This window comes from Hyla sarda, chromosome 2 (genome assembly GCF_029499605.1).
Source record: "Hyla sarda isolate aHylSar1 chromosome 2, aHylSar1.hap1, whole genome shotgun sequence".
NCBI classification, from domain to species: domain Eukaryota; kingdom Metazoa; phylum Chordata; class Amphibia; order Anura; family Hylidae; genus Hyla; species Hyla sarda.
The window spans coordinates 486995336-487014108 of NC_079190.1; the positions used below are offsets into that span (position 1 = coordinate 486995336).

Here is an 18773-nt window from a genome sequence, read left to right on the forward strand (position 1 = left end):
GTGTGTATATGATATCAATGACAACAATCAAATCTGTATGTAAGACCGGCAAATATCTCAATGGTCACGATATATTACTAATCAAGAAAGAACCAAATGAACAGTAATCTCCAGAAGCTGCTCGGATCCAATCTAATAGAGCAAGCAAAGTAAATTCCAGCGCTCCATGAAGTCCATAAAATCACTGGCTTTATTGAAGTCTTTTAAAAGCAGAGTTGTACATATGTCATACAGGAATAAGAATTTTATAAGAATAAGAATCGCTCATCATGACAAAGGGGTAACCTCTCCCGAAACACGTCAAGTTCTTACCCATGTGTGACATATGTACAACTCTACCTTTAAAAAAATAAATGAAGCCAGTGATTTTATGGACTTCTTGGAGTGCTGGAATATTACTAATGTACAAGTCATCACAATGTACTACAGTGGTATTTGCATTTTCTTTTATACAGCGATCTTCCCCTTATAGTGGTCAGAATTGTATCATTAAAGGACATTGAGGGGGATTTATCATTGTTCTCTTTGGTAAGGCTAGTTGAAAGTGTTTTTTCATTTTTTGCTTTGAATTTGCTTTCGGGCTCCGTATTTATCAAACATTCGCACGGGATTGATAAATTTTGCGCACAAAAATAAAGCTTGGAAAAATCACCTCGGAAAGCAAGTTCTTATGACAATCCACAGAGGATTACGGTACTACGGCCCTAAGACATCTTATCCCCTATCCAAAGGATAGGGGATAAGATGTCTGACCACAGGGGTCCCGCCACTGGGGACCCCCGCAATCTTGCATTCGGCACCTCTTTGAGCTGCACGCCGCGCTGCCAGCTCACAAACTGCCGGGTGCCGACCACGGGGTCGGATTATCGTGACGTCACGACTCCACCCCCGTGTGACTTCACCCCATGCTATGCACCCCCATGTGACATTACCCCCCGCCCTCGCTATGCAAGTCTATGGGAGGGGGCGTGACGGCCGTCACGCCCCCTCCCATAGACTTGCATAGCGGGGGCGGGGGGGTGACGTCACACAGAGTCGGGACGTCGCGATACTCCGGCCCCATGGTCGGCACCCGACAGTTTGTGAGCTGGCAGCGCGGCGTGCAGCTCAAAGAGGTGGAATGCAAGATTGCGGGGGTCCACAGCGGTGGGACCCCCGCGGTCAGACATCTTATCTCCTATCCTTTGGATATGGGATAAGATGTCTTAGGGCCGGAGTACCCCTTTAAAGCATTGCCCTTAGCTTCTCTATTAATATGTCTAACCCTGGAGGGAAGCATAAGTCAAAACAAAAACACTCAGAAGGAACAATGAGCAGCGGGTTTAAAACTGTGGTCTGCCAGGTCTTGGTAAACTACAAATCCAAGCATGACCAGATTGCCATTTGCTGCCTGGGCATGCTGGAATTTGTAGTTTTGCCTCGTATGGAGGGCAAATGTTTACAGACCATTGCGCATAGATCTCCAAAAAGTGGTCCTCCAGAACTTGCAAAAATTAAAACCCCTGTGCTACTGCATGATCTGTATGTTTTTTAGGTAGACAATGTTTGATCAGCCATTGAAAGTTGTAAATGCTTATGTAAGAGCTTTCAGAAAGCAATGAAAAAGTTTGCTTCCGTGTGCGCTATTATTAAGCGTGATGCGACTTTTCAGGTGAAAGTCGCTATGATAAATTCAGTAACACTACAAAGTGAGATCGGAAAAAGTTTCTTACGTAGTGTTCAATGAGAAATTTGCTTTGCCTCTGCATCCGTCAACAAGTAGCACGATTATTTGCGACAGAGATAAGCTAAAAAAAACACCACTACCTGCTTTGATAAATTCCCCAAAATTCTTCCAAAAAAACAGCACCCCACCTGTCTTTAGGTTGTGTGTCGTATTACAACTTGGCTCTATTCACTTCAGTGGAACTGAGATGTAATACCACACACAACCTGAGGACCGGTGTGGTGCTGTTTTTTCCAGGGAGAGCTCAGCTCTGTTTTTCTATTCCTGAATAGGAGCGCTGCGCTAACACTTTATTGAGGGGTCACTTTGCTTGTAGTATTGTTTATCCGACTCGTCGTTGAAAGGAGCGCTTCTCAAAAATGTACCTTCCCTGTTCTGCCGTTATGTTAGGGCGTTACGTGTTCGTAAGAAGATGTCTGGTGAGAAGATGCCGGTGAAGATGATTGGTGACATCTTGACGGCCCAGTTACCGCACATGCAGCCCTACATCCGCTTCTGTAGCTGCCAACTTAACGGTGCTGCCCTCATTCAGCAGAAAACTGATGAAGTGCCTGAGTTCAAGGAGTTTGTCAAAGTGAGAACCTCAGTGGTTATATATGTGTTTACTGGGGTCTGATGTCTGGCACCCCCACAGAGGAGCTGTTTAAAGGGGCCATGGCATTCGTGCCCTGTCTATCTATCTATCTATCTATCTATCTCCTATCTATCTCTCTCATATCTATCTCTCTCATATCTATCTATCTCATATCTATCTATCTCTCTCATATCTCTCTTTCTATCTCATATCTATCTATCTATCTCATATCTATCTATCTCATATCTATCTATTTATCTCATATCTATCTCATATCTATCTCATATCCATCTATCTCATATCTATCTCTCTCATATCTATCTATCTATCTCATATCTATCTATCTCATATTTATCTATCTATCTCATATCTATCTATCTATCTATCTCATTTCTATATTTCTATCTATATTAGGGTTCTCAAACTGGTGGCCCTCCAGATGTTGCAAAACTTTAACTCCCAGCATGCCCAGACAGCCAACGGCCCTCCATGGGTCTACCTACCTATCTATCTATCTATCTATCATTTAGCTTTAGTGATGGGTCACATAGACAACTTTCTCTCCCCTCAGAGATTAGCGATGGATCCTCGATGTAAAGGAATGCCTCTGTCCAGCTTCATTCTCAAACCTATGCAAAGAGTCACAAGATATCCCCTTATCATCAAAAATGTAAGTAGCATGGAGTACGGTATCCAGTTATCTATATGCAATTCAGGTTTGGACTGTATAGGCCCTTTTGGGGTAACAGGGCTGCTAGTACATCTTCTGACAAATGGGCTGTTGTGGATCCTTTGATTTAAAGTGTACCTGTCACTTAAAAAATACTTTTTTTTAAAAGTTTTGATCGGCGGGGTTCTGAGTGACCTCTAACGATCAGGAGAACCTCCTTGCGCTCCTCTCCCTGCTGTGTGTCACATAATGGAGACTCGCTCCATAGACTTACATTGAGATGGTGACTCCATCACTTGACCTAGAGCCAGGAGAGAAGGCACTGAGTGTGGACTTTTCCTGACTCGTTCTCCTGATCGGCGGAGGTCCAAACACCCAGACCCCTGCTGAAAAAAGTGCACATGGGTTTCTTAGACATGTCCAAATCTCAAAAATCTCAAAAACCCCTTCATAGTGCACAGGTTATTTGACGTATGGAGACGTTGCCTCACATGGCCAAAGCCACCAATCATGACTTCATGTGGCACATGGCAAAGTCACTACAGTAGGCTGTGATTGGCCGCAGCAGTCATGTGACATGACATCACCATGAACATCCGTGGCCTGGATGGCCCCATAGACTTACATTATGTTCTTGTGCAGGTCACGTGACACAGGGCAGGGAGGGAACAATCTAAACCGGGCTTGTCCTCGTGATCTCCTCGACATATCAAAAGGTTTTTTTTCACGACAGTGTTCATTAAACTCAGGTTGCTAAGCATTGTGTCCCTAGCAACTGGTCTTAGAAGAAGAACCAAGGCAGGACATACACATTAGATATGTATTGCTCATTTCTCCAACAGCTATCTCTCCCGATGTGTGTTTAATGAGGAGATAAGGATAAAAAAAAAGTCACTGCTCAGACTCCTCTGGCAGCGGCTTATTTCCTCTGCTTCATAGATAACTTATTTAATTCGATTTAACACTTTTCTTCTTTTTTCTTTTTTTTTTAACTTTTTCCCACTAATGATATTTAGATTATAGAAAATACCCCCGAAAATCACCCGGATCACAGCCACTTAAAGCACGCTCTGGAGAAAGCCGAGGAGCTGTGTTCTCAGGTCAACGAGGGCGTCCGCGAGAAGGAAAACTCCGACCGTCTGGAGTGGATTCAGGCACACGTGCAGTGCGAGGGTTTGTCTGAGGTAAAGATACCTGGGTATATGTGTGTAGATATATATATATATATATATATATATATATATATATATATATATATATACATATATATATAGTGATAGAGATAGATAGATATACCAGTGATCTCCAAACTGTGCACCTCCAGATGTTGCAAAACTACAACTCCCAGCATGCCCGGACAGCCGTTGGAGAGGGTTTGTCTGAGGTATAGATACCTGGGTATATGTGTATATATATATATATATATATATATATATACCAGTGGTCTCCAAACTGTGCACCTCCAGATGTTGCAAAACTACAACTCCCAGCATGCCCGGACAGCCGTTGGAGAGGGTTTGTCTGAGGTATAGATACCTGAGTATATGTGTATATATATACCAGTGGTCTCCAAACTGTGCACCTCCAGATGTTGCAAAACTACAACTCCCAGCATGCCCGGACAGCCGTTGGCTGTCCGGGCATGCTGGTAGTTGTAGTTTTGCAACATCTGGAGGTGCACAGTTTGGAGACCACTGGTATAGATCATTTAATCTCATACACTTATGTATACCTCATTGACCATTCACTAACCATGGACTTATGGCTGCCATTTTGTTTTCCCTCATAGCAACTAGTGTTCAACTCGGTAACCAACTGCTTGGGACCCCGCAAGTTCTTGCACAGCGGGAAACTCTACAAGGCGAAGAGTAACAAGGAGTTATATGGGTTTCTTTTCAATGACTTCCTGCTGCTGACCCAAGTCATAAAACCGCTGGGATCCTCCGGGACCGACAAAGTCTTCAGCCCCAAGTCCAACCTCCAGTACAAGATGTACAAGACGGTGAGTGAGGAATAAGAAGCAGAAGGTCTTTGTACTGAGGTAACATAGACAACGCCAAGGAACATCCGCCCATAATTTGGCATAACTACGTGTAAATTACAATAGTCTGACACGTAAAAATCCAGCATGGACCGTCCGATCATCTGGAATCTCACGAGTGGAGGCGGCCTTAGTTTTTAGGTGTTTGGCCTTGGTTCCCGCTAAAAATCTAATGTCTATAGGGGCAGCTAGGCCCTCGCCTGGTGTCCAGACTGAACAGTTTAGATTCCTCCAATATAAGGGTCTCCATAGATGTCTGTCACAAAGCCATAGGCTATACATGGCTGTCCGGCAGTGTATCCATGGTAACCAGTCACAAGTGAGTCAGGTGCTCAGCTTAAGGATATGATCGAACGGTAACTGAGCTGAGCTTGCTGAATGGTATTGGCAAATTGCAGCGGAATTGTGGTGTACGGCGTCCATTTTAGAACATCGTCAGCCGTAACTCCGTCCCGCGTCAGGCAAAACATTCCTCAGCCGTAACTCCGTCCCGCGTCAGGCAAAACAGCGTCCCGCCTCCTCCCTCAGACCAATCTCCAGTCAGTCATCAGCCACAACTCCCTTCTCCGTCATCCGAAACTCCGTCATCCCTCAGATGAAAAACTTCCTGCCGTGTAGCAGAGTCGGATCAGTGTCAGCTCTCTGCTATACATGCTGTTCAGTGTCAGCTCTGCTGTACAGACTCTGTAGCACTTGTAGTGTCTGTAGTGCAAGTTTCACAGTTTCGACTCTACTATACATGCTGTGCAGCATTGGCTCTGCTAATTGGCAGGAAGTTTTGTCTGAAGGATGACAGAGTTTTGGACGAGGGTGTTTCGGATGAGGGAGGAGGGAGTTGTGGCTGATGGATGACGGTGATTGGTGTGAGGGAGGAGGAGGGACGCTGTTTTGCCCGACGGGGGATGGAGTTGCGGCTGATGACTGACGGACATTGGTCTGAGGGAGGAGGCGGGATGCCGTTTCGCTGACGTGGGACGGAGTTATGGCTGAAGACTGACTATGTCCCAAAATGGACACTGTAGTGGTGGAATTTTTTTGTGCTTAAAACACAGAATTCCACTGAAAATCGAAGCCCTTTTGAGTTCAGTGGGATTCCACCTGCATTTCCGCCAAATTTAGAGAAGTCGTCTCATGCCCGCTCAGGACAGAAAAAGTTATAGATCACGGGCGGTCCGAGCGCTGTGGCCCCCCGCGACCGTCTGTATGGAGCCCCGGTTCCCCCACAGAGTGGCACGTCATGACCCCTGCCCGAAACAGGGGCTGCCACGCCCCCTCCATATCTAAGGGAGAGCCAAAGATAGCCAAATGGGGGTCACACGTGCCACCAAACGGGGGTCATGACGCGCCACTCTGTGGGAGAGCCGGGGCTCCATACAGACAATTGCAGGGGACCACGACACTCGGACCCCCCTCGATCTAAAACTTATCCCCTATCCTGTAGAAAGGGGGTAAGTTTTTCTTTACTGATCGGACATGAGACTTTTCCTTTCAAGACAGGTCTTTATATTTTGCGGAAAATTGAATTTCTGCAGCGGAAATTCTGCTGTGTAAATGGGTCAGCGGATTCCCATTGAACATAATGGGGGAGATTTATCAAAACCTGCGCAGTAGAAGAGTGGTGCAGTTGCCCGTAGTACAGGCATATAACCCCAGTGATAATGGGCTACTGAAGATGCGGAGTCGCTGCCAGGCCTTCTGGGTAGCAGGAATCAGTGGCACTGTCCTTGATAGATTGCGGAGAAGCTTGAAAAATACCCTTTGCAGATGGCGCTGCGGCTCCTTCAGAATGATGAAGAGTAGACCAAAGCTTGGTTTAAGGTTCACATTTTTATTGAGTTTTTAAAATAAAAAACATGCGATGACGCGTTTCGGGAGGATCCCGCCCTTCCTCAGCAAGGAAACGCGTCATCGCATGTTTTTTTATTTTAAAAACTGAATAAAAATGGTTCCACTGTGAACCTTAAACCAAGCTTTGGTCTACTCTTCATCATTCTGAAGGAGCCGCAGCGCCATCTGCAAAGGGTTTTGATCTACAAGCACTTTTCCCAGTCATGGAGTCATTCCCTATCTCTGTGTTATTAATCCGATTTTCTTAACGAGATGTTTAGGCGGAGAGCTTCTGTAAAGACTGTTCACATTGGCTTCTAATGTCACATTCCCCTGCAGCCAATATTCCTAAATGAAGTCCTGGTGAAGCTGCCCACAGACCCCTCAGGGGATGAACCAATCTTCCACATCTCTCACATTGATCGCGTTTACACCCTCCGCGCAGAGAGTATAAATGAGAGGTAAGACAATTCTGTGAATGTGGAGCGCGGGACTCCTGGGTATATCATTACACAAGACTCTGTATGATGAGGATAATAATGGCAGTCCATTATACAGTGATAATAACATTGTACAGAAAGCCGTTCCTCTATCACAGGTGCCTTGGGTGGGCATACCTTTCAAAGGGTTTGGAGAAAATTAAAGGGGTACTCGGGTGGAAAACTTTTTTTTTTTTTTTTATGAACTGTTGCCAGAAAGTTAAACAGATTTGTAAATTACTTCTATTAAAAAATCTTAATCCTTTTAGTACTTTTTAGCAGCTGTATGCTACAGAGGGAATTCTTTTTTTTTTATTTCTTTTTTGTCTTGTCCACAGTGCTCTCTGCTGACATCTCTGTCCATGTCAGGAACTGTCCAGAGCAGAATAGGTTTGCTATGAGGATTTTCTCCTGCTCTGGACAGTTCCTGATACGGGCATCAGGTGTCAGCAGAGAGCACTGTGGACAAGACAAAAAAGAAATAAAAAAAATAAAGATTTTTCTCTGTAGCAAACAGCTGCTAAAAAGTACTGGAAGTGTAAAGATTTTTTAATAGAAGTAATTTACAAATCTGTTTAACTTTCTGGCACCAGTTCATTTAACAAAAAAGTTTTCCACCGGAGTACCCCTTTAAGTTATGGCTTAATGAAAAAAATGAATGTTTCCTGAGTTAAATAGAATATGAAAATTTTTAGTTTTTTTCTCTATCTAACAGTTTTTCCATATAAGACCAGTACCAAAAATAAAAAAGCATTTGCAATAGAAAAAGGCTATGTTCACACAGTGTAAGATTTAGTGGCATCTCTTATTTTACACCCTTCTTTTCTGCCGTAATGCAATTTTTACGGCCAAAAATGCAGGTGTAAAATAAAATATGACACAAAATTTTCCACTGAGAAAAAAAAAAAAAAAAGCTAATATACAGTATTGGAAAAAGTATCCGGTCCAAAAGCAATGCCAGTCATGGAAGAGTTAAAGGGGTTATCCAGGAAAAAACTTTTTTTTATATATCAACTGGCTCCAGAAAGTTAAACAGATTTGTAAATTACTTCTATAAAAAAAATCTTAATCCTTTCAGTACTTATGAGCTGCTGAAGTTGAGTTGTTCTTTTCTGTTTAAGTGCTCTCTGATGACACCTGTCTCGGGAACCGCCCAGCTTAGAAGCAAATCCCCATAGCAAACCTCTTCTACTCTGTGCAGTTCCCGAGACAAGCAGAGATGTCAGCAGAGAGCACTGTTGCCAGACAGAAAACAACAACTCAACTTCAGCAGCTTATAATTATTAAAAGGATTAAGATTTTTTAATAGAAGTAATTTACAAATCTGTTTAACTTTCTGGAGCCAGTTGATATAAAAAAAAATGTTTTTTCCTGGAATACCCCTTTAAGTTGTGTAATCACCTGTTCATTGTACGGAGGGTGATGGCTGATGATTTTGTTTCCTTTAGGACGGCGTGGGTGCAGAAAATTAAAGCAGCGTCAGAGTTGTACATAGAAACCGAGAAGAAGAAGAGGGAGAAGGCATATTTAGGTAAGGTGTCTACGTTATAACTAAATACAAGACGTCCCTTGGAATCTGCCGTGTAGATACTGAATGACAAATACTGTTATGACATCCATGTGAGATGGAGGCTCTCCGCATGTAGCCCTATCTATAGTAAAGTCCATCGTTCCTCTCATGCTTTTAAAAATCTCATCTTCCCATGGCTTCCAATAGGGGGCGTTCTGCATACCACTCTGGCCCCCAATAGTGTCAGCAGACTAGTGAGATTTTTACAGATTTGCATAAGATAAAATAGGTGTTTAGGGAAATGCAGCATAGACTTATCTAGGATGTTGGGAAAACGCTGCCTGCATTTATATTTTACGCTGATCGCTAGAGATCAGCAATTCTACAATGGAATCTAATAAACTGGTCTTCGATTTATTCAGTTGTGTAAAACATGTTCAGGTTTCTAAGTCTAGAACGAGAGGTTTGATCGTGACACTCAAGACTTCTCTGGGGAATCGAAACACAGGGAAATTGAAATGACTTAAAGGGGAACTCCACCCCTAGACATCTTATCCCAAGATATATGATCACGGGGGTCCTGCCGCTCGTGACATCATGGCCATGCCTCCTCCATACAAGTCTATGGGAGGGGGGCATGACGGCCATCACGCCCGCTCCCATAGACTTGCATTGAGGGGGCGTGGCCGTGATGTCACGAGAGGGCGTGACCGTGACATCACAAGGCTCTGCCCCGTATCGCCAGTCATCCGGCACAGAGCAAAGTTTGCTCTGTGCACCGGATGTCTGGGGTGCTGCAGCTGAGATCGCGAGGGTCCCCAGCGGTGGGACCCCCGCGATCAGACATCTTATTTCCCTATCCTCAGATGTCTAGGTGTGGAGTACCCCTTTAAGGCCTCATGCACACTATGTAAATTTGGCTTAGACTTAGAGTGGAATTCCGCTTGCCACATCTCAATTGAATTCTGCTGCACTGTGCACACTACTGAAGTTCTGTTACGGAACTTTCGAGGTGGCTCTCAATTACACCGAAAGAATAAGCATATTCATTCTTTCGGCGGAATTCCACTTAAAGGGGTACTCCAGTGGAAAACTTTTTTTTTTTTTTTAATCAACTGGTACCAGAAAGTTAAACAGATCTGTAAATTACTTCTATTAAAAAATCTTAATCCTTCCAGTACTTATTAGCTGCTGAATACTACAGAGGAAATCCTTTTCTTTTTGAAACACAGAGCTCTCTGCTGAATCACGAGCACAGAGCTCTCTGCTGACATCCCTGTCCATTTTAAGAACTGTCCAGAGCAGGAGAAAATCCACATAGCAAACATATGCTGCTCTGGACAGTTCCTAAAATGGACAGAGATGTCAGCAGAGAGCACTGCGCTTGTGATGTCAGCAGAGAGCTCTGTGTTCCAAAAAGAAAAGAATTTCCTCTGTAGTATTCAGCAGCGAATAAGTACTGGAAGGATTAAGATTTTTTTAATAGAAGTAATTTACAAATCTGTTTAACTTTCTGGCACCAGTTGATTTAAAAAAGTTTTCCACTGGAGTACCCCTTTAAAACTGCCGTGCGGTCAATGGGACGCCAATTAAGCACCTGCTAAAAGCAGAATTTCCTTAGCATGTATGGGCCCTTATTCTTGAAGCAGAAAATAATCCTTTTCATTGACATAAATGGGGCTTTGATTCCACAAGGATTCCACGTAGAAATGCCACATATTCACACACATATGTTTACGCGGCAGAATTTCCGAGCGGAATAAAGCTGAAAACTTCTGCTCGGACTCCCATTCTTTTTATTCGGCTGCACTGTGCACATGGTGAAATTTCCGCTGCGGAAAAAAAAAAAACATCTGCTGAGGAAAAGCCGATTCCGGCCTTCACAGAAAGAATTCATATGTCAATTATTTCTGTGAAATCCACGCAGAAATGCATTGCGGCCTATGGAACGACGCAATTTTCCATTTCGCCATATTCTGCCAGCGCCCACTGTTTGCGACATGCCCACCAGAGATTTTCCCAGGGGGCATTCTTCAAACATTTTGCCGTGGGAACATGGTTTTTACATGTCCGGTGGGAAACTTTTTTTTTTATTTTTTTTTTTTTTTTTTAAATCAACTGGTGCCAGAAAGTTAAACAGATTTGTAAATGACTTCTATTAAAAAGTCTTAAACCTTCCAGTACTTATTTGCTGCTGAATACTACATAGGAAATTATTTCTTTTTTGAACACAGAGCTCTCTGTTGATATCACGACCACAGTGCTCTCTGCTGACATCTCTGTCCATTTTAGGAACTGTCCAGAGCAGCATATGTTTGCTATGGGGATTTTCTCCTACTCTGGACAGTTCTTAAGACGGACAGAGATGTCAGCAGAGAGCACTGTGCTCATGATGTCAGCAGAGAGCTCTGTGCTCCAAAAAGAAAAAAATTTCCTCTGTAGTATTCAGCGGCTACTAAGTACTGGAAGGATTAAGATTTTTTAATAGAAGTCATTTACAAAAAAAAAACAGTTGATTTAAAAAAAAAGTTTTCCACCGGAGTACCCCTTTAAGGTAGAGAAAATTCTACCTTGTGATTGGGCCCTAAATGAATCCAGGGCCAATTCCTAAGATTCAAATGAGTTTTTTTCTCCTTAGAATGTATAGCAGTAGATGAGGCCGGATACATTTGTTCTCTTACTTGATTTTCAGTGCGTTCTCAAAGGGCAACAGGAATCGGTCGACTGATGGTGAATATTGTGGAAGGCATCGAACTGAAACCCTGCAGATCTCACGGTGAGTGCGAAATGTTCTTCTCCCATCAGGGTGGTGAAAAGTTGTGTGTCTCCCAACCAGGGTGCCTCCAGCTGTTGCAAAACTACAACTCCCTGCATGCCCAGACAGCCAAAGGCTGTCTGGGCATGCAGGGAGTTGTAGTTTTGCAACAGCTGGAGGCACCCTGGTTGGAAAACACTTCTTTATTGTGTGACGTCTGAGTCGTGTATTCTTATCCTATCTCTCATTCTACGCAGGGAAGAGTAATCCGTACTGCGAGATCACGATGGGCTCCCAGTGTCACATCACGAAGACCATACAGGACACCCTGAACCCCAAGTGGAACTCGAACTGTCAGTTCTTCATCAAGGACCTGGAGCAGGACGTCCTCTGCATCACTGTGTTTGAGAGGGATCAGTTTTCTCCAGACGGTCAGTACTCCGCGATAGGGCAGCGTACGAATCTACGGCAGGCATAGACAACCTTCGGCACTGCAGATTTTTTTTTTTTTGGACTACATCCCCCATGATGCTCTTACAGCCAGAATGCTGCCAAAGCATCATGGGAGATGTAGTCCAGAACATCTGCAGTCCCGAAGGTTGTCTGCGCCTGATCTACAGGATCCGTGATAAATGTCTGATCGCTTGGGGGGGGGGGGGGGGTGCCAAGTGATCACTAGAATAGGGCTCCTCACTGCATGACCCCAGACTAGTCAGTAGTCGAGTAAGCACCATGCCACTCCATTTAACGTCTATGGGTCGGATGGAAGCAGTCAGTGGCTGTACTCTGCTGTCTCCGTCAGTTCCATTAAAGGGGTACTCCGCACCTAGACATCTTATCACCTATACACCTATATAAAGGATAGGGGATAAGATGTCTGATCGCGGGGGTGCCGCCACTAGGACCTCCGCAATCTCTGTACAGCACCTGGCGTTCATTTAGAATGTGGGTGGCAGGGTCTTAAAGGGGTACTCCGGTGGAAAACTTTTTTTTATTTATTTTTTATCAACTGGTGCCAGAAAGTTAAAAAGATTTGTAAATGACTTCTATTAAAAAATCTTAAACCTTCCAGTACTTATTAGCTGCTGAATACTACAGAGGAAATTCTTTTCTTTTTGGAACACAGAGCTCTCTGCTGACATCACGAGCACAGTGCTCTCTGCTGACATCTCTGTCTATTTTAAGAACTGTCCAGAGTAGGAGAAAATCCCCATAGAAAACATATGCTGCTCTGGACAGTTCCTAAAATGGACAGAGATGTCAGCAGAGAGCACTGTGCTCGTGATGTCAGCAGAGAGCACTGTGTTCCAAAAATACTATTTTACACAGCAGCCGTAAAGCATCCACTGCTATAGTTCAGACCTTGCTAAGGTAAAGGGGCACTCCGCTGCCCCAGCATTCGGAACATTTTATTCTGAACGCTTGGAGTGGGTGACTTCACGGCCACGCCCCTCGTGATGTCCCACCACGCCTCCTCAATTACAGGCTAAGGGAGGGGGTGTAACGGCCACCACATCCCCTCCCATAGACTTTCATGGAGGGGGTGTGGTGGGACATCACGAGGGGGCGTGGCCATGTCATTAAAGAGGTACTCCAGTGGAAAATAAAATTTTTAAATCAACTGGTGCCAGAAAGTTAAACAGATTAGTAAATTACTTCTATTAAAAAATCTTAATCCTTCCAGTACTTATTAGCTGCTGAATACTACAGAGGAAATTATTTTCTTTTTGGAACACAGAGCTCTCTGCTGACATCACGAGCACAGTGCTCTCTGCTGACATCTCTGTCTATTTTAAGAACTGTCCAGAGTAGGAGAAAATCCCCATAGCAAATATATGCTGCTCTGCACAGTTCCTAAAATGGACAGAGGTGTCAGCAGAGAGCACTGTGCTCGTGATGTCAGCAGAGAGCACTGTGTTCCAAAAAGAAAAGAATTTCCTCTGTAGTATTCAGCAGCTAATAAGTACTGGAAAGATTAAGATTTTTTAATAGAAGTAATTTACTAATCTGTTTAACTTTCTGGCACCAGTTGATTTTAAAAAATCCACTGGAGTACCTCTTTAATGACATGGCCACGCCCCCTCGTGATGTCCCACCACGCCCCCTCCATGAAAGTCTATGGGAGGGGATGTGGTGGCCGTTACACCCCCTCCCTTAGACTGTCATTGAGGAGGCGTGGTGGGACATCACAAGGGGCGTGGCCGTGAAGTCACCCATTCCAAGCGTTCAGAATAAAATGTTCCGAATGCTGGGGCAGCGGAGTGCCCCTTTACCTTAGCAAGGTCTGAACTATAGCAGTGGATGCTTTACGGCTGCTGTGTAAAATAGTATTTTGCTCCATACAATATTAGCGCACTTACAGTGAAGCTGTCGCACCATGGTAAATGTCAGTAAGCCGGCAACTTGAAGTCATTAACCCTTTGAATACGCGGGGCGGCCTATGGAGTGTAAATTGCGTGATAAGTACAGTATATGAATTTAGTGATATTCTCATTGGATACATTGGTATATTCAGACATTTTGCAGCAATTCAGCTGTAGGATCTATACCCATTGCATCCTATAATGCAGTGTTTCCCAACCAGTGTTGCAAAACTACAACTCCCAGCATACCCGGACAGCCGTTGGCTGTCCGGCCATGCTGGGAGTTGAAGTTTTGCAACAACTGGAGGCACCCTGGTTGGAAAACATTGATATAATGTATTAAGAATGCTATAGAACAATAAACAGTAATAGATCTATCAGCAGCCACTTTATTAGGTACACCTATGTTATTGCTTGTTAACACAAATAGCTAAACAGCCAATCACATGGCAGCAACTCAGCGCATTTATTTTGTTTACACCAAATTCTGACTATTCCACCGGAATGTCACAGATGGAATCGAGACTTATCAGACCAGACAAGGTTCTTCCAGTCTCCCATTGTATAGTTTTGGTGCCTGTGTGAATTGTAGCCTCGGTTTCCTGTTCTTAGCTGACAGGAGGGGCATCCTGTGTGGCCTTCTGCTGCTGTAGCCCATCTGTTTCCAGGTTGTGCAGTTAAAGATGGTATTCTGCATACCTTGGTTGTAACCAGTGATTATTTGAGTGACTGTTGCCTTGCTGTCATCTCGAACCAGTCTGCCCATTCTCCTCAGTCTGGCATTTTCTTCCACACAACAGCCGCTCACTGAATATTTTCTCTTTTTTTGACCATTCTCTGTGAACCCTGGAGATGGTTAGAGATAAAAATCCCATCAGTTTCTAAAATACTCAAACCGGCCTATCTGGCACCAACAACCATGCAACATTCAAAGTCACTTAAATCCCCTTTCTTCCCCATGCTGATGCTCGGTTTTCTTGACCACATCTACATGCCTAAATGCATTGCTTTTGAGTTGCTGCCATGTGATTGACTGATCAGCTCAGTGGTTACCAACCTTTTTCGGCTCGGGGAACCCCTCGGAAAAAAAAATTCTGCGGGGGTACCCCTACCAAATTTGATGAGAAAAAAAAAAAGGAGGTGGGGGGGGGGGGCATAACAGGCGCAATGCACAACATCAATTTATACAGCAACTCACATGTGACGTCTTCTAAAATCAGAGTTGTTCCCTTCTCTTCTCCGGGTCATCATAACGATTTCTTCCAGCCACAATTCTTCACCTTTAAACCTGCAAAACAAACCTCCGCACTTTTCCTGCATCAGCCTCCAGATTCCAATTTTACAAGTGAAGAGGAATACAGGGGCGTATAGGTGTAAAGGGGTAACAGAGGGGTGCAGAAACGTGTACATGGGTGACAGGTGTGTAGAGGAGTGTACATGGGTGACAGAGGTGTGTAGAGGAGTGTACACAGGTGACAGAGGGGTGTAGAGGAGTGTACATGGGTGACAGAGGGTGTAGAGGAGTGTACATGGGTGACAGAGAGGTGTAGAGGAGTGTACACAGGTGACAGAGGGGTGTAGAGGAGTGTACATGGGTGACAGAGGGGTGTACATGGGTGACAGAGGGGTGTAGAGGAGTGTACATGGGTGACAGAGAGGTGTAGAGGAGTGTACACAGGTGACAGAGGGGTGTAGAGGAGTGTACATGGGTGACAGAGGGGTGTACATGGGTGACAGAGGGTGTAGAGGAGTGTACATGGGTGACAGAGGGGTGTAGAGGAGTGTACATGGGTGACAGCGGGGTGTAGAGGAGTGTACATGGGTGACAGAGGGTGTAGAGGAGTGTACATGGGTGACAGAGGGGTGTACATGGGTGACAGAGGGGTGTAGAGGAGTGTACATGGGTGACAGAGAGGTGTAGAGGAGTGTACATGGGTGACAGAGGGGTGTACATGGGTGACAGAGGGTGTAGAGTAGTGTACATGGGTGACAGAGGGGTGTACATGGGTGACAGCGGGGTGTAGAGGAGTGTACATGGGTGACAGAGGGTGTAGAGGAGTGTACATGGGTGACAGAGGGGTGTACATGGGTGACAGAGGGGTGTAGAGGAGTGTACATGGGTGACAGCGGGGTGTAGAGGGGTGTACATGGGTGATAGATGGGTGACAGAGGAGTGTACATGGGTGACAGAGGGGTGTAGAGTGTGACAGAGGGGAGTAGAGGAGTGTACATGGGGGACAGATGGTTGTAGAAGAGTGTAAATGGGTGACGGGGGTGTAGGGGGTGACAGAGGGGTGTACATTGGTGACAGAGGTGTTGGGGCTGTAGAGGAGTGTACATGGGTGATAGATGGGTGTAGAAGAGTGTACATGGGTGACAGGGGGGCGTATATGGTTAACAGGGGTGTTAGGGGTGTAGATGGGTGACACGGGTGTTGAGGGGTGTACATGGGTGACAGAGGGGTGTGGAAGAGTGTACATGGGTGACGGGGGCATAGGGGTGACAGATGGGTGTAGAAGAGTGTACATGGGTGACGGGGAAGAGGGGTGGACAGGAATGACAAGGAGATAACAGAGGGGTGGACAGGGGTGACAGAGGGTCGAATAGTGGGGGTTGGACATTGGTGATAGGGGGGGTAGATTGGGGGCGGTCAGAGGGGTGGTGAACATGGATGACTGACAGGAAAGTGGACAAGGGTGAAAGGGGGTAGAGGAGTGACAAAGAGGGGTGGACAGGGGTGACAGAGGGAAGAGGGTGCATTACCTTAATTAAGCTGAGCTGTTTTTCAGTGTCCTTCTGCAGGGGGCCAAGAAGATGGTCCTGGGGACGGGAGGATGGTCCTGGGGACGGGAGGATGGTCCGGGGGCTGGGAAGATGATTCTGGGACCGGAAGGATGGTCCTGGGGATGGGAGGATGGTCCGGGGGCTGGGAAGATGATTCTGGGACCGGGAGGATGGTCCAGGGGCCGGGAAGATGATTCTGGGACCGGGAAGATGGTCCTGGGGCCGGGAGAATGGTCCTGGGGCCGAGAGGATGGCCGATCACTGGATCAGCTATTTGTGTAAACAAGCTATTGGACAGTCTTACCTAATAAAGTGGCCAGTGAGTGTGGAAAGTGTTTAGGAAAAAGTATTAACGGGAAAATATGAGTCAGAAATCATTGTAACATGTATTCTCTGCCGTTGCAGATTTTCTGGGGAGAACAGAAATCCGGGTGGCGGACATAAAGAAAGACCAAGGCTCCAAGGGCCCCGTCACCAAATGTCTGCTCCTACACGAGGTCCCCACGGGGGAGATAGTAGTGCGGCTGGATTTACAGCTATTCGATGAAACCTAGGGGGCGTGTCCTCCTCCGCCTCCCCAGCCAGCCTTTCACGATGGTACATCGTCGCCAAAATCCCGGAATCTTAACATCACCGATTTTTAATTGGAAACGACCATTTTCTAAGAAAATGTCTGTGTTTTATATGTGGGGGACTTCGTTTTAGATTTTAGGATGTCGTTTCTTTCCTTTTTCTGAACACCGACGACCTTTGCTGTGATGAACACTCCGCTCGAAAGGAACGCTGTACATTCCCTGGAGAAAAAAGTAGAGCCCGGATGGGGCGTCTGCTGGTGCCGAACTACAAACCCCAGCGAGGCCCACCAGCAGCTACGGAGACAGGCTGGGATTGGTAGTGTCACTACTGCTATAGTTTGGAGCACCTATGACAGTGTTTTTTTTGCTAACCAGTGTGCCTCCAGCTGTATGTTGCCCCGCCCACGAGGAGCAGCATTAGAAAACTAGACAGAAGAGAACCTAGCCAAACATGTTCTTACATGTTATAGTTTGGACCCTCAATGCTGGTTTTGGGGATCCCGACTGCATAAAGCAGTGATCTCCAAACTCTGGACCTCTAGCTGTTGCAAAACTACAACTTCCAGCATGCCCGGACAGCCTTCGGCTGTCCGGGCATGCTGGAAGTTGTAGTTTTGCAACAGCTGGAAGCACACTGGTTGGGAAATACTGATCTATGACCAAAATGCACCAAGGCCCGGAACTGATGCATCAGATTTTTTGCTATTTTTCTATTTTATTTTTAGATTTTAGTAGATTAACCGTTCACATTTCGTTCACATTTCCATGGATGATAGCGCCACCTATCACTAGATTGATTACTTTGTTCATTGCACATTAGCCAGTGGCAGGACACAGCTAATATATATATATATGTATACATATCCATCAGTGGTTGTTGTAGGATGTATGAATTGCGCTATAAAGGGGTCCGCCGCCTTTGCAGAAGATGGACGTCCTAGCAGTGAAAGCACGCAAAAGGTTGCAATTTAGGATGCACGCTAAGGGAAACCCCGCCATTTACTTCAACCTGGGTCAATTTTTGTTAGTAGCCAATCAGATGTAATCTTTCGTCATCCTCTCGATTCCACTGCTAAAACCAGGTTTTGATACGGTTGTGATACGATACATTGTGATACGATACAAAGTCCTTGATGGTAAAGGCGCCATATTTAGAGGTTTCCGAGCACATTGAGGTTTTCTGAAGTCACCGCTGCTTCTAGGTGCGGAAAATACAGTGCCTGGCATCCGGATGAAAAGGATTCATAGGGAAGATGATTGACGATGCCACGCCCCCAAATATAGTCTTTTTCAGCTGGATGCTTCACACAGTATACAGGCTCCTGAGGTATGTATATGTGTATATATATATATATATATATATATATATATATATATAAATATGTCTAAATATATATATATATATATATATATTTATATATATATATTTTTTAATATATATATATATATATATATATATATATTTTTAT

At 45.0% G+C, this 18773-nt stretch overlaps 1 protein-coding gene across 6 annotated transcripts in view; it reads left to right on the top strand.

The window, feature by feature from the left end:
- Positions 1-18167, top strand: part of ITSN1 (intersectin 1) — a 193420-nt gene extending 175253 nt beyond the window's left edge. For all 6 annotated transcript variants that reach the window (XM_056559559.1, XM_056559560.1, XM_056559563.1 and 3 more), the window contains 9 exons: positions 2117-2300; positions 2872-2970; positions 3987-4154; positions 4760-4972; positions 7178-7299; positions 8766-8848; positions 11520-11603; positions 11840-12013; positions 17135-18167. In XM_056559559.1, the coding sequence (XP_056415534.1) occupies positions 2117-2300; positions 2872-2970; positions 3987-4154; positions 4760-4972; positions 7178-7299; positions 8766-8848; positions 11520-11603; positions 11840-12013; positions 17135-17283 (1276 nt within the window). In that variant the 3' untranslated portion in view covers positions 17284-18167. The remainder of the gene's footprint in view (positions 1-2116; positions 2301-2871; positions 2971-3986; positions 4155-4759; positions 4973-7177; positions 7300-8765; positions 8849-11519; positions 11604-11839; positions 12014-17134) is intronic.
- Positions 18168-18773: the final 606 nt, after the last annotated feature.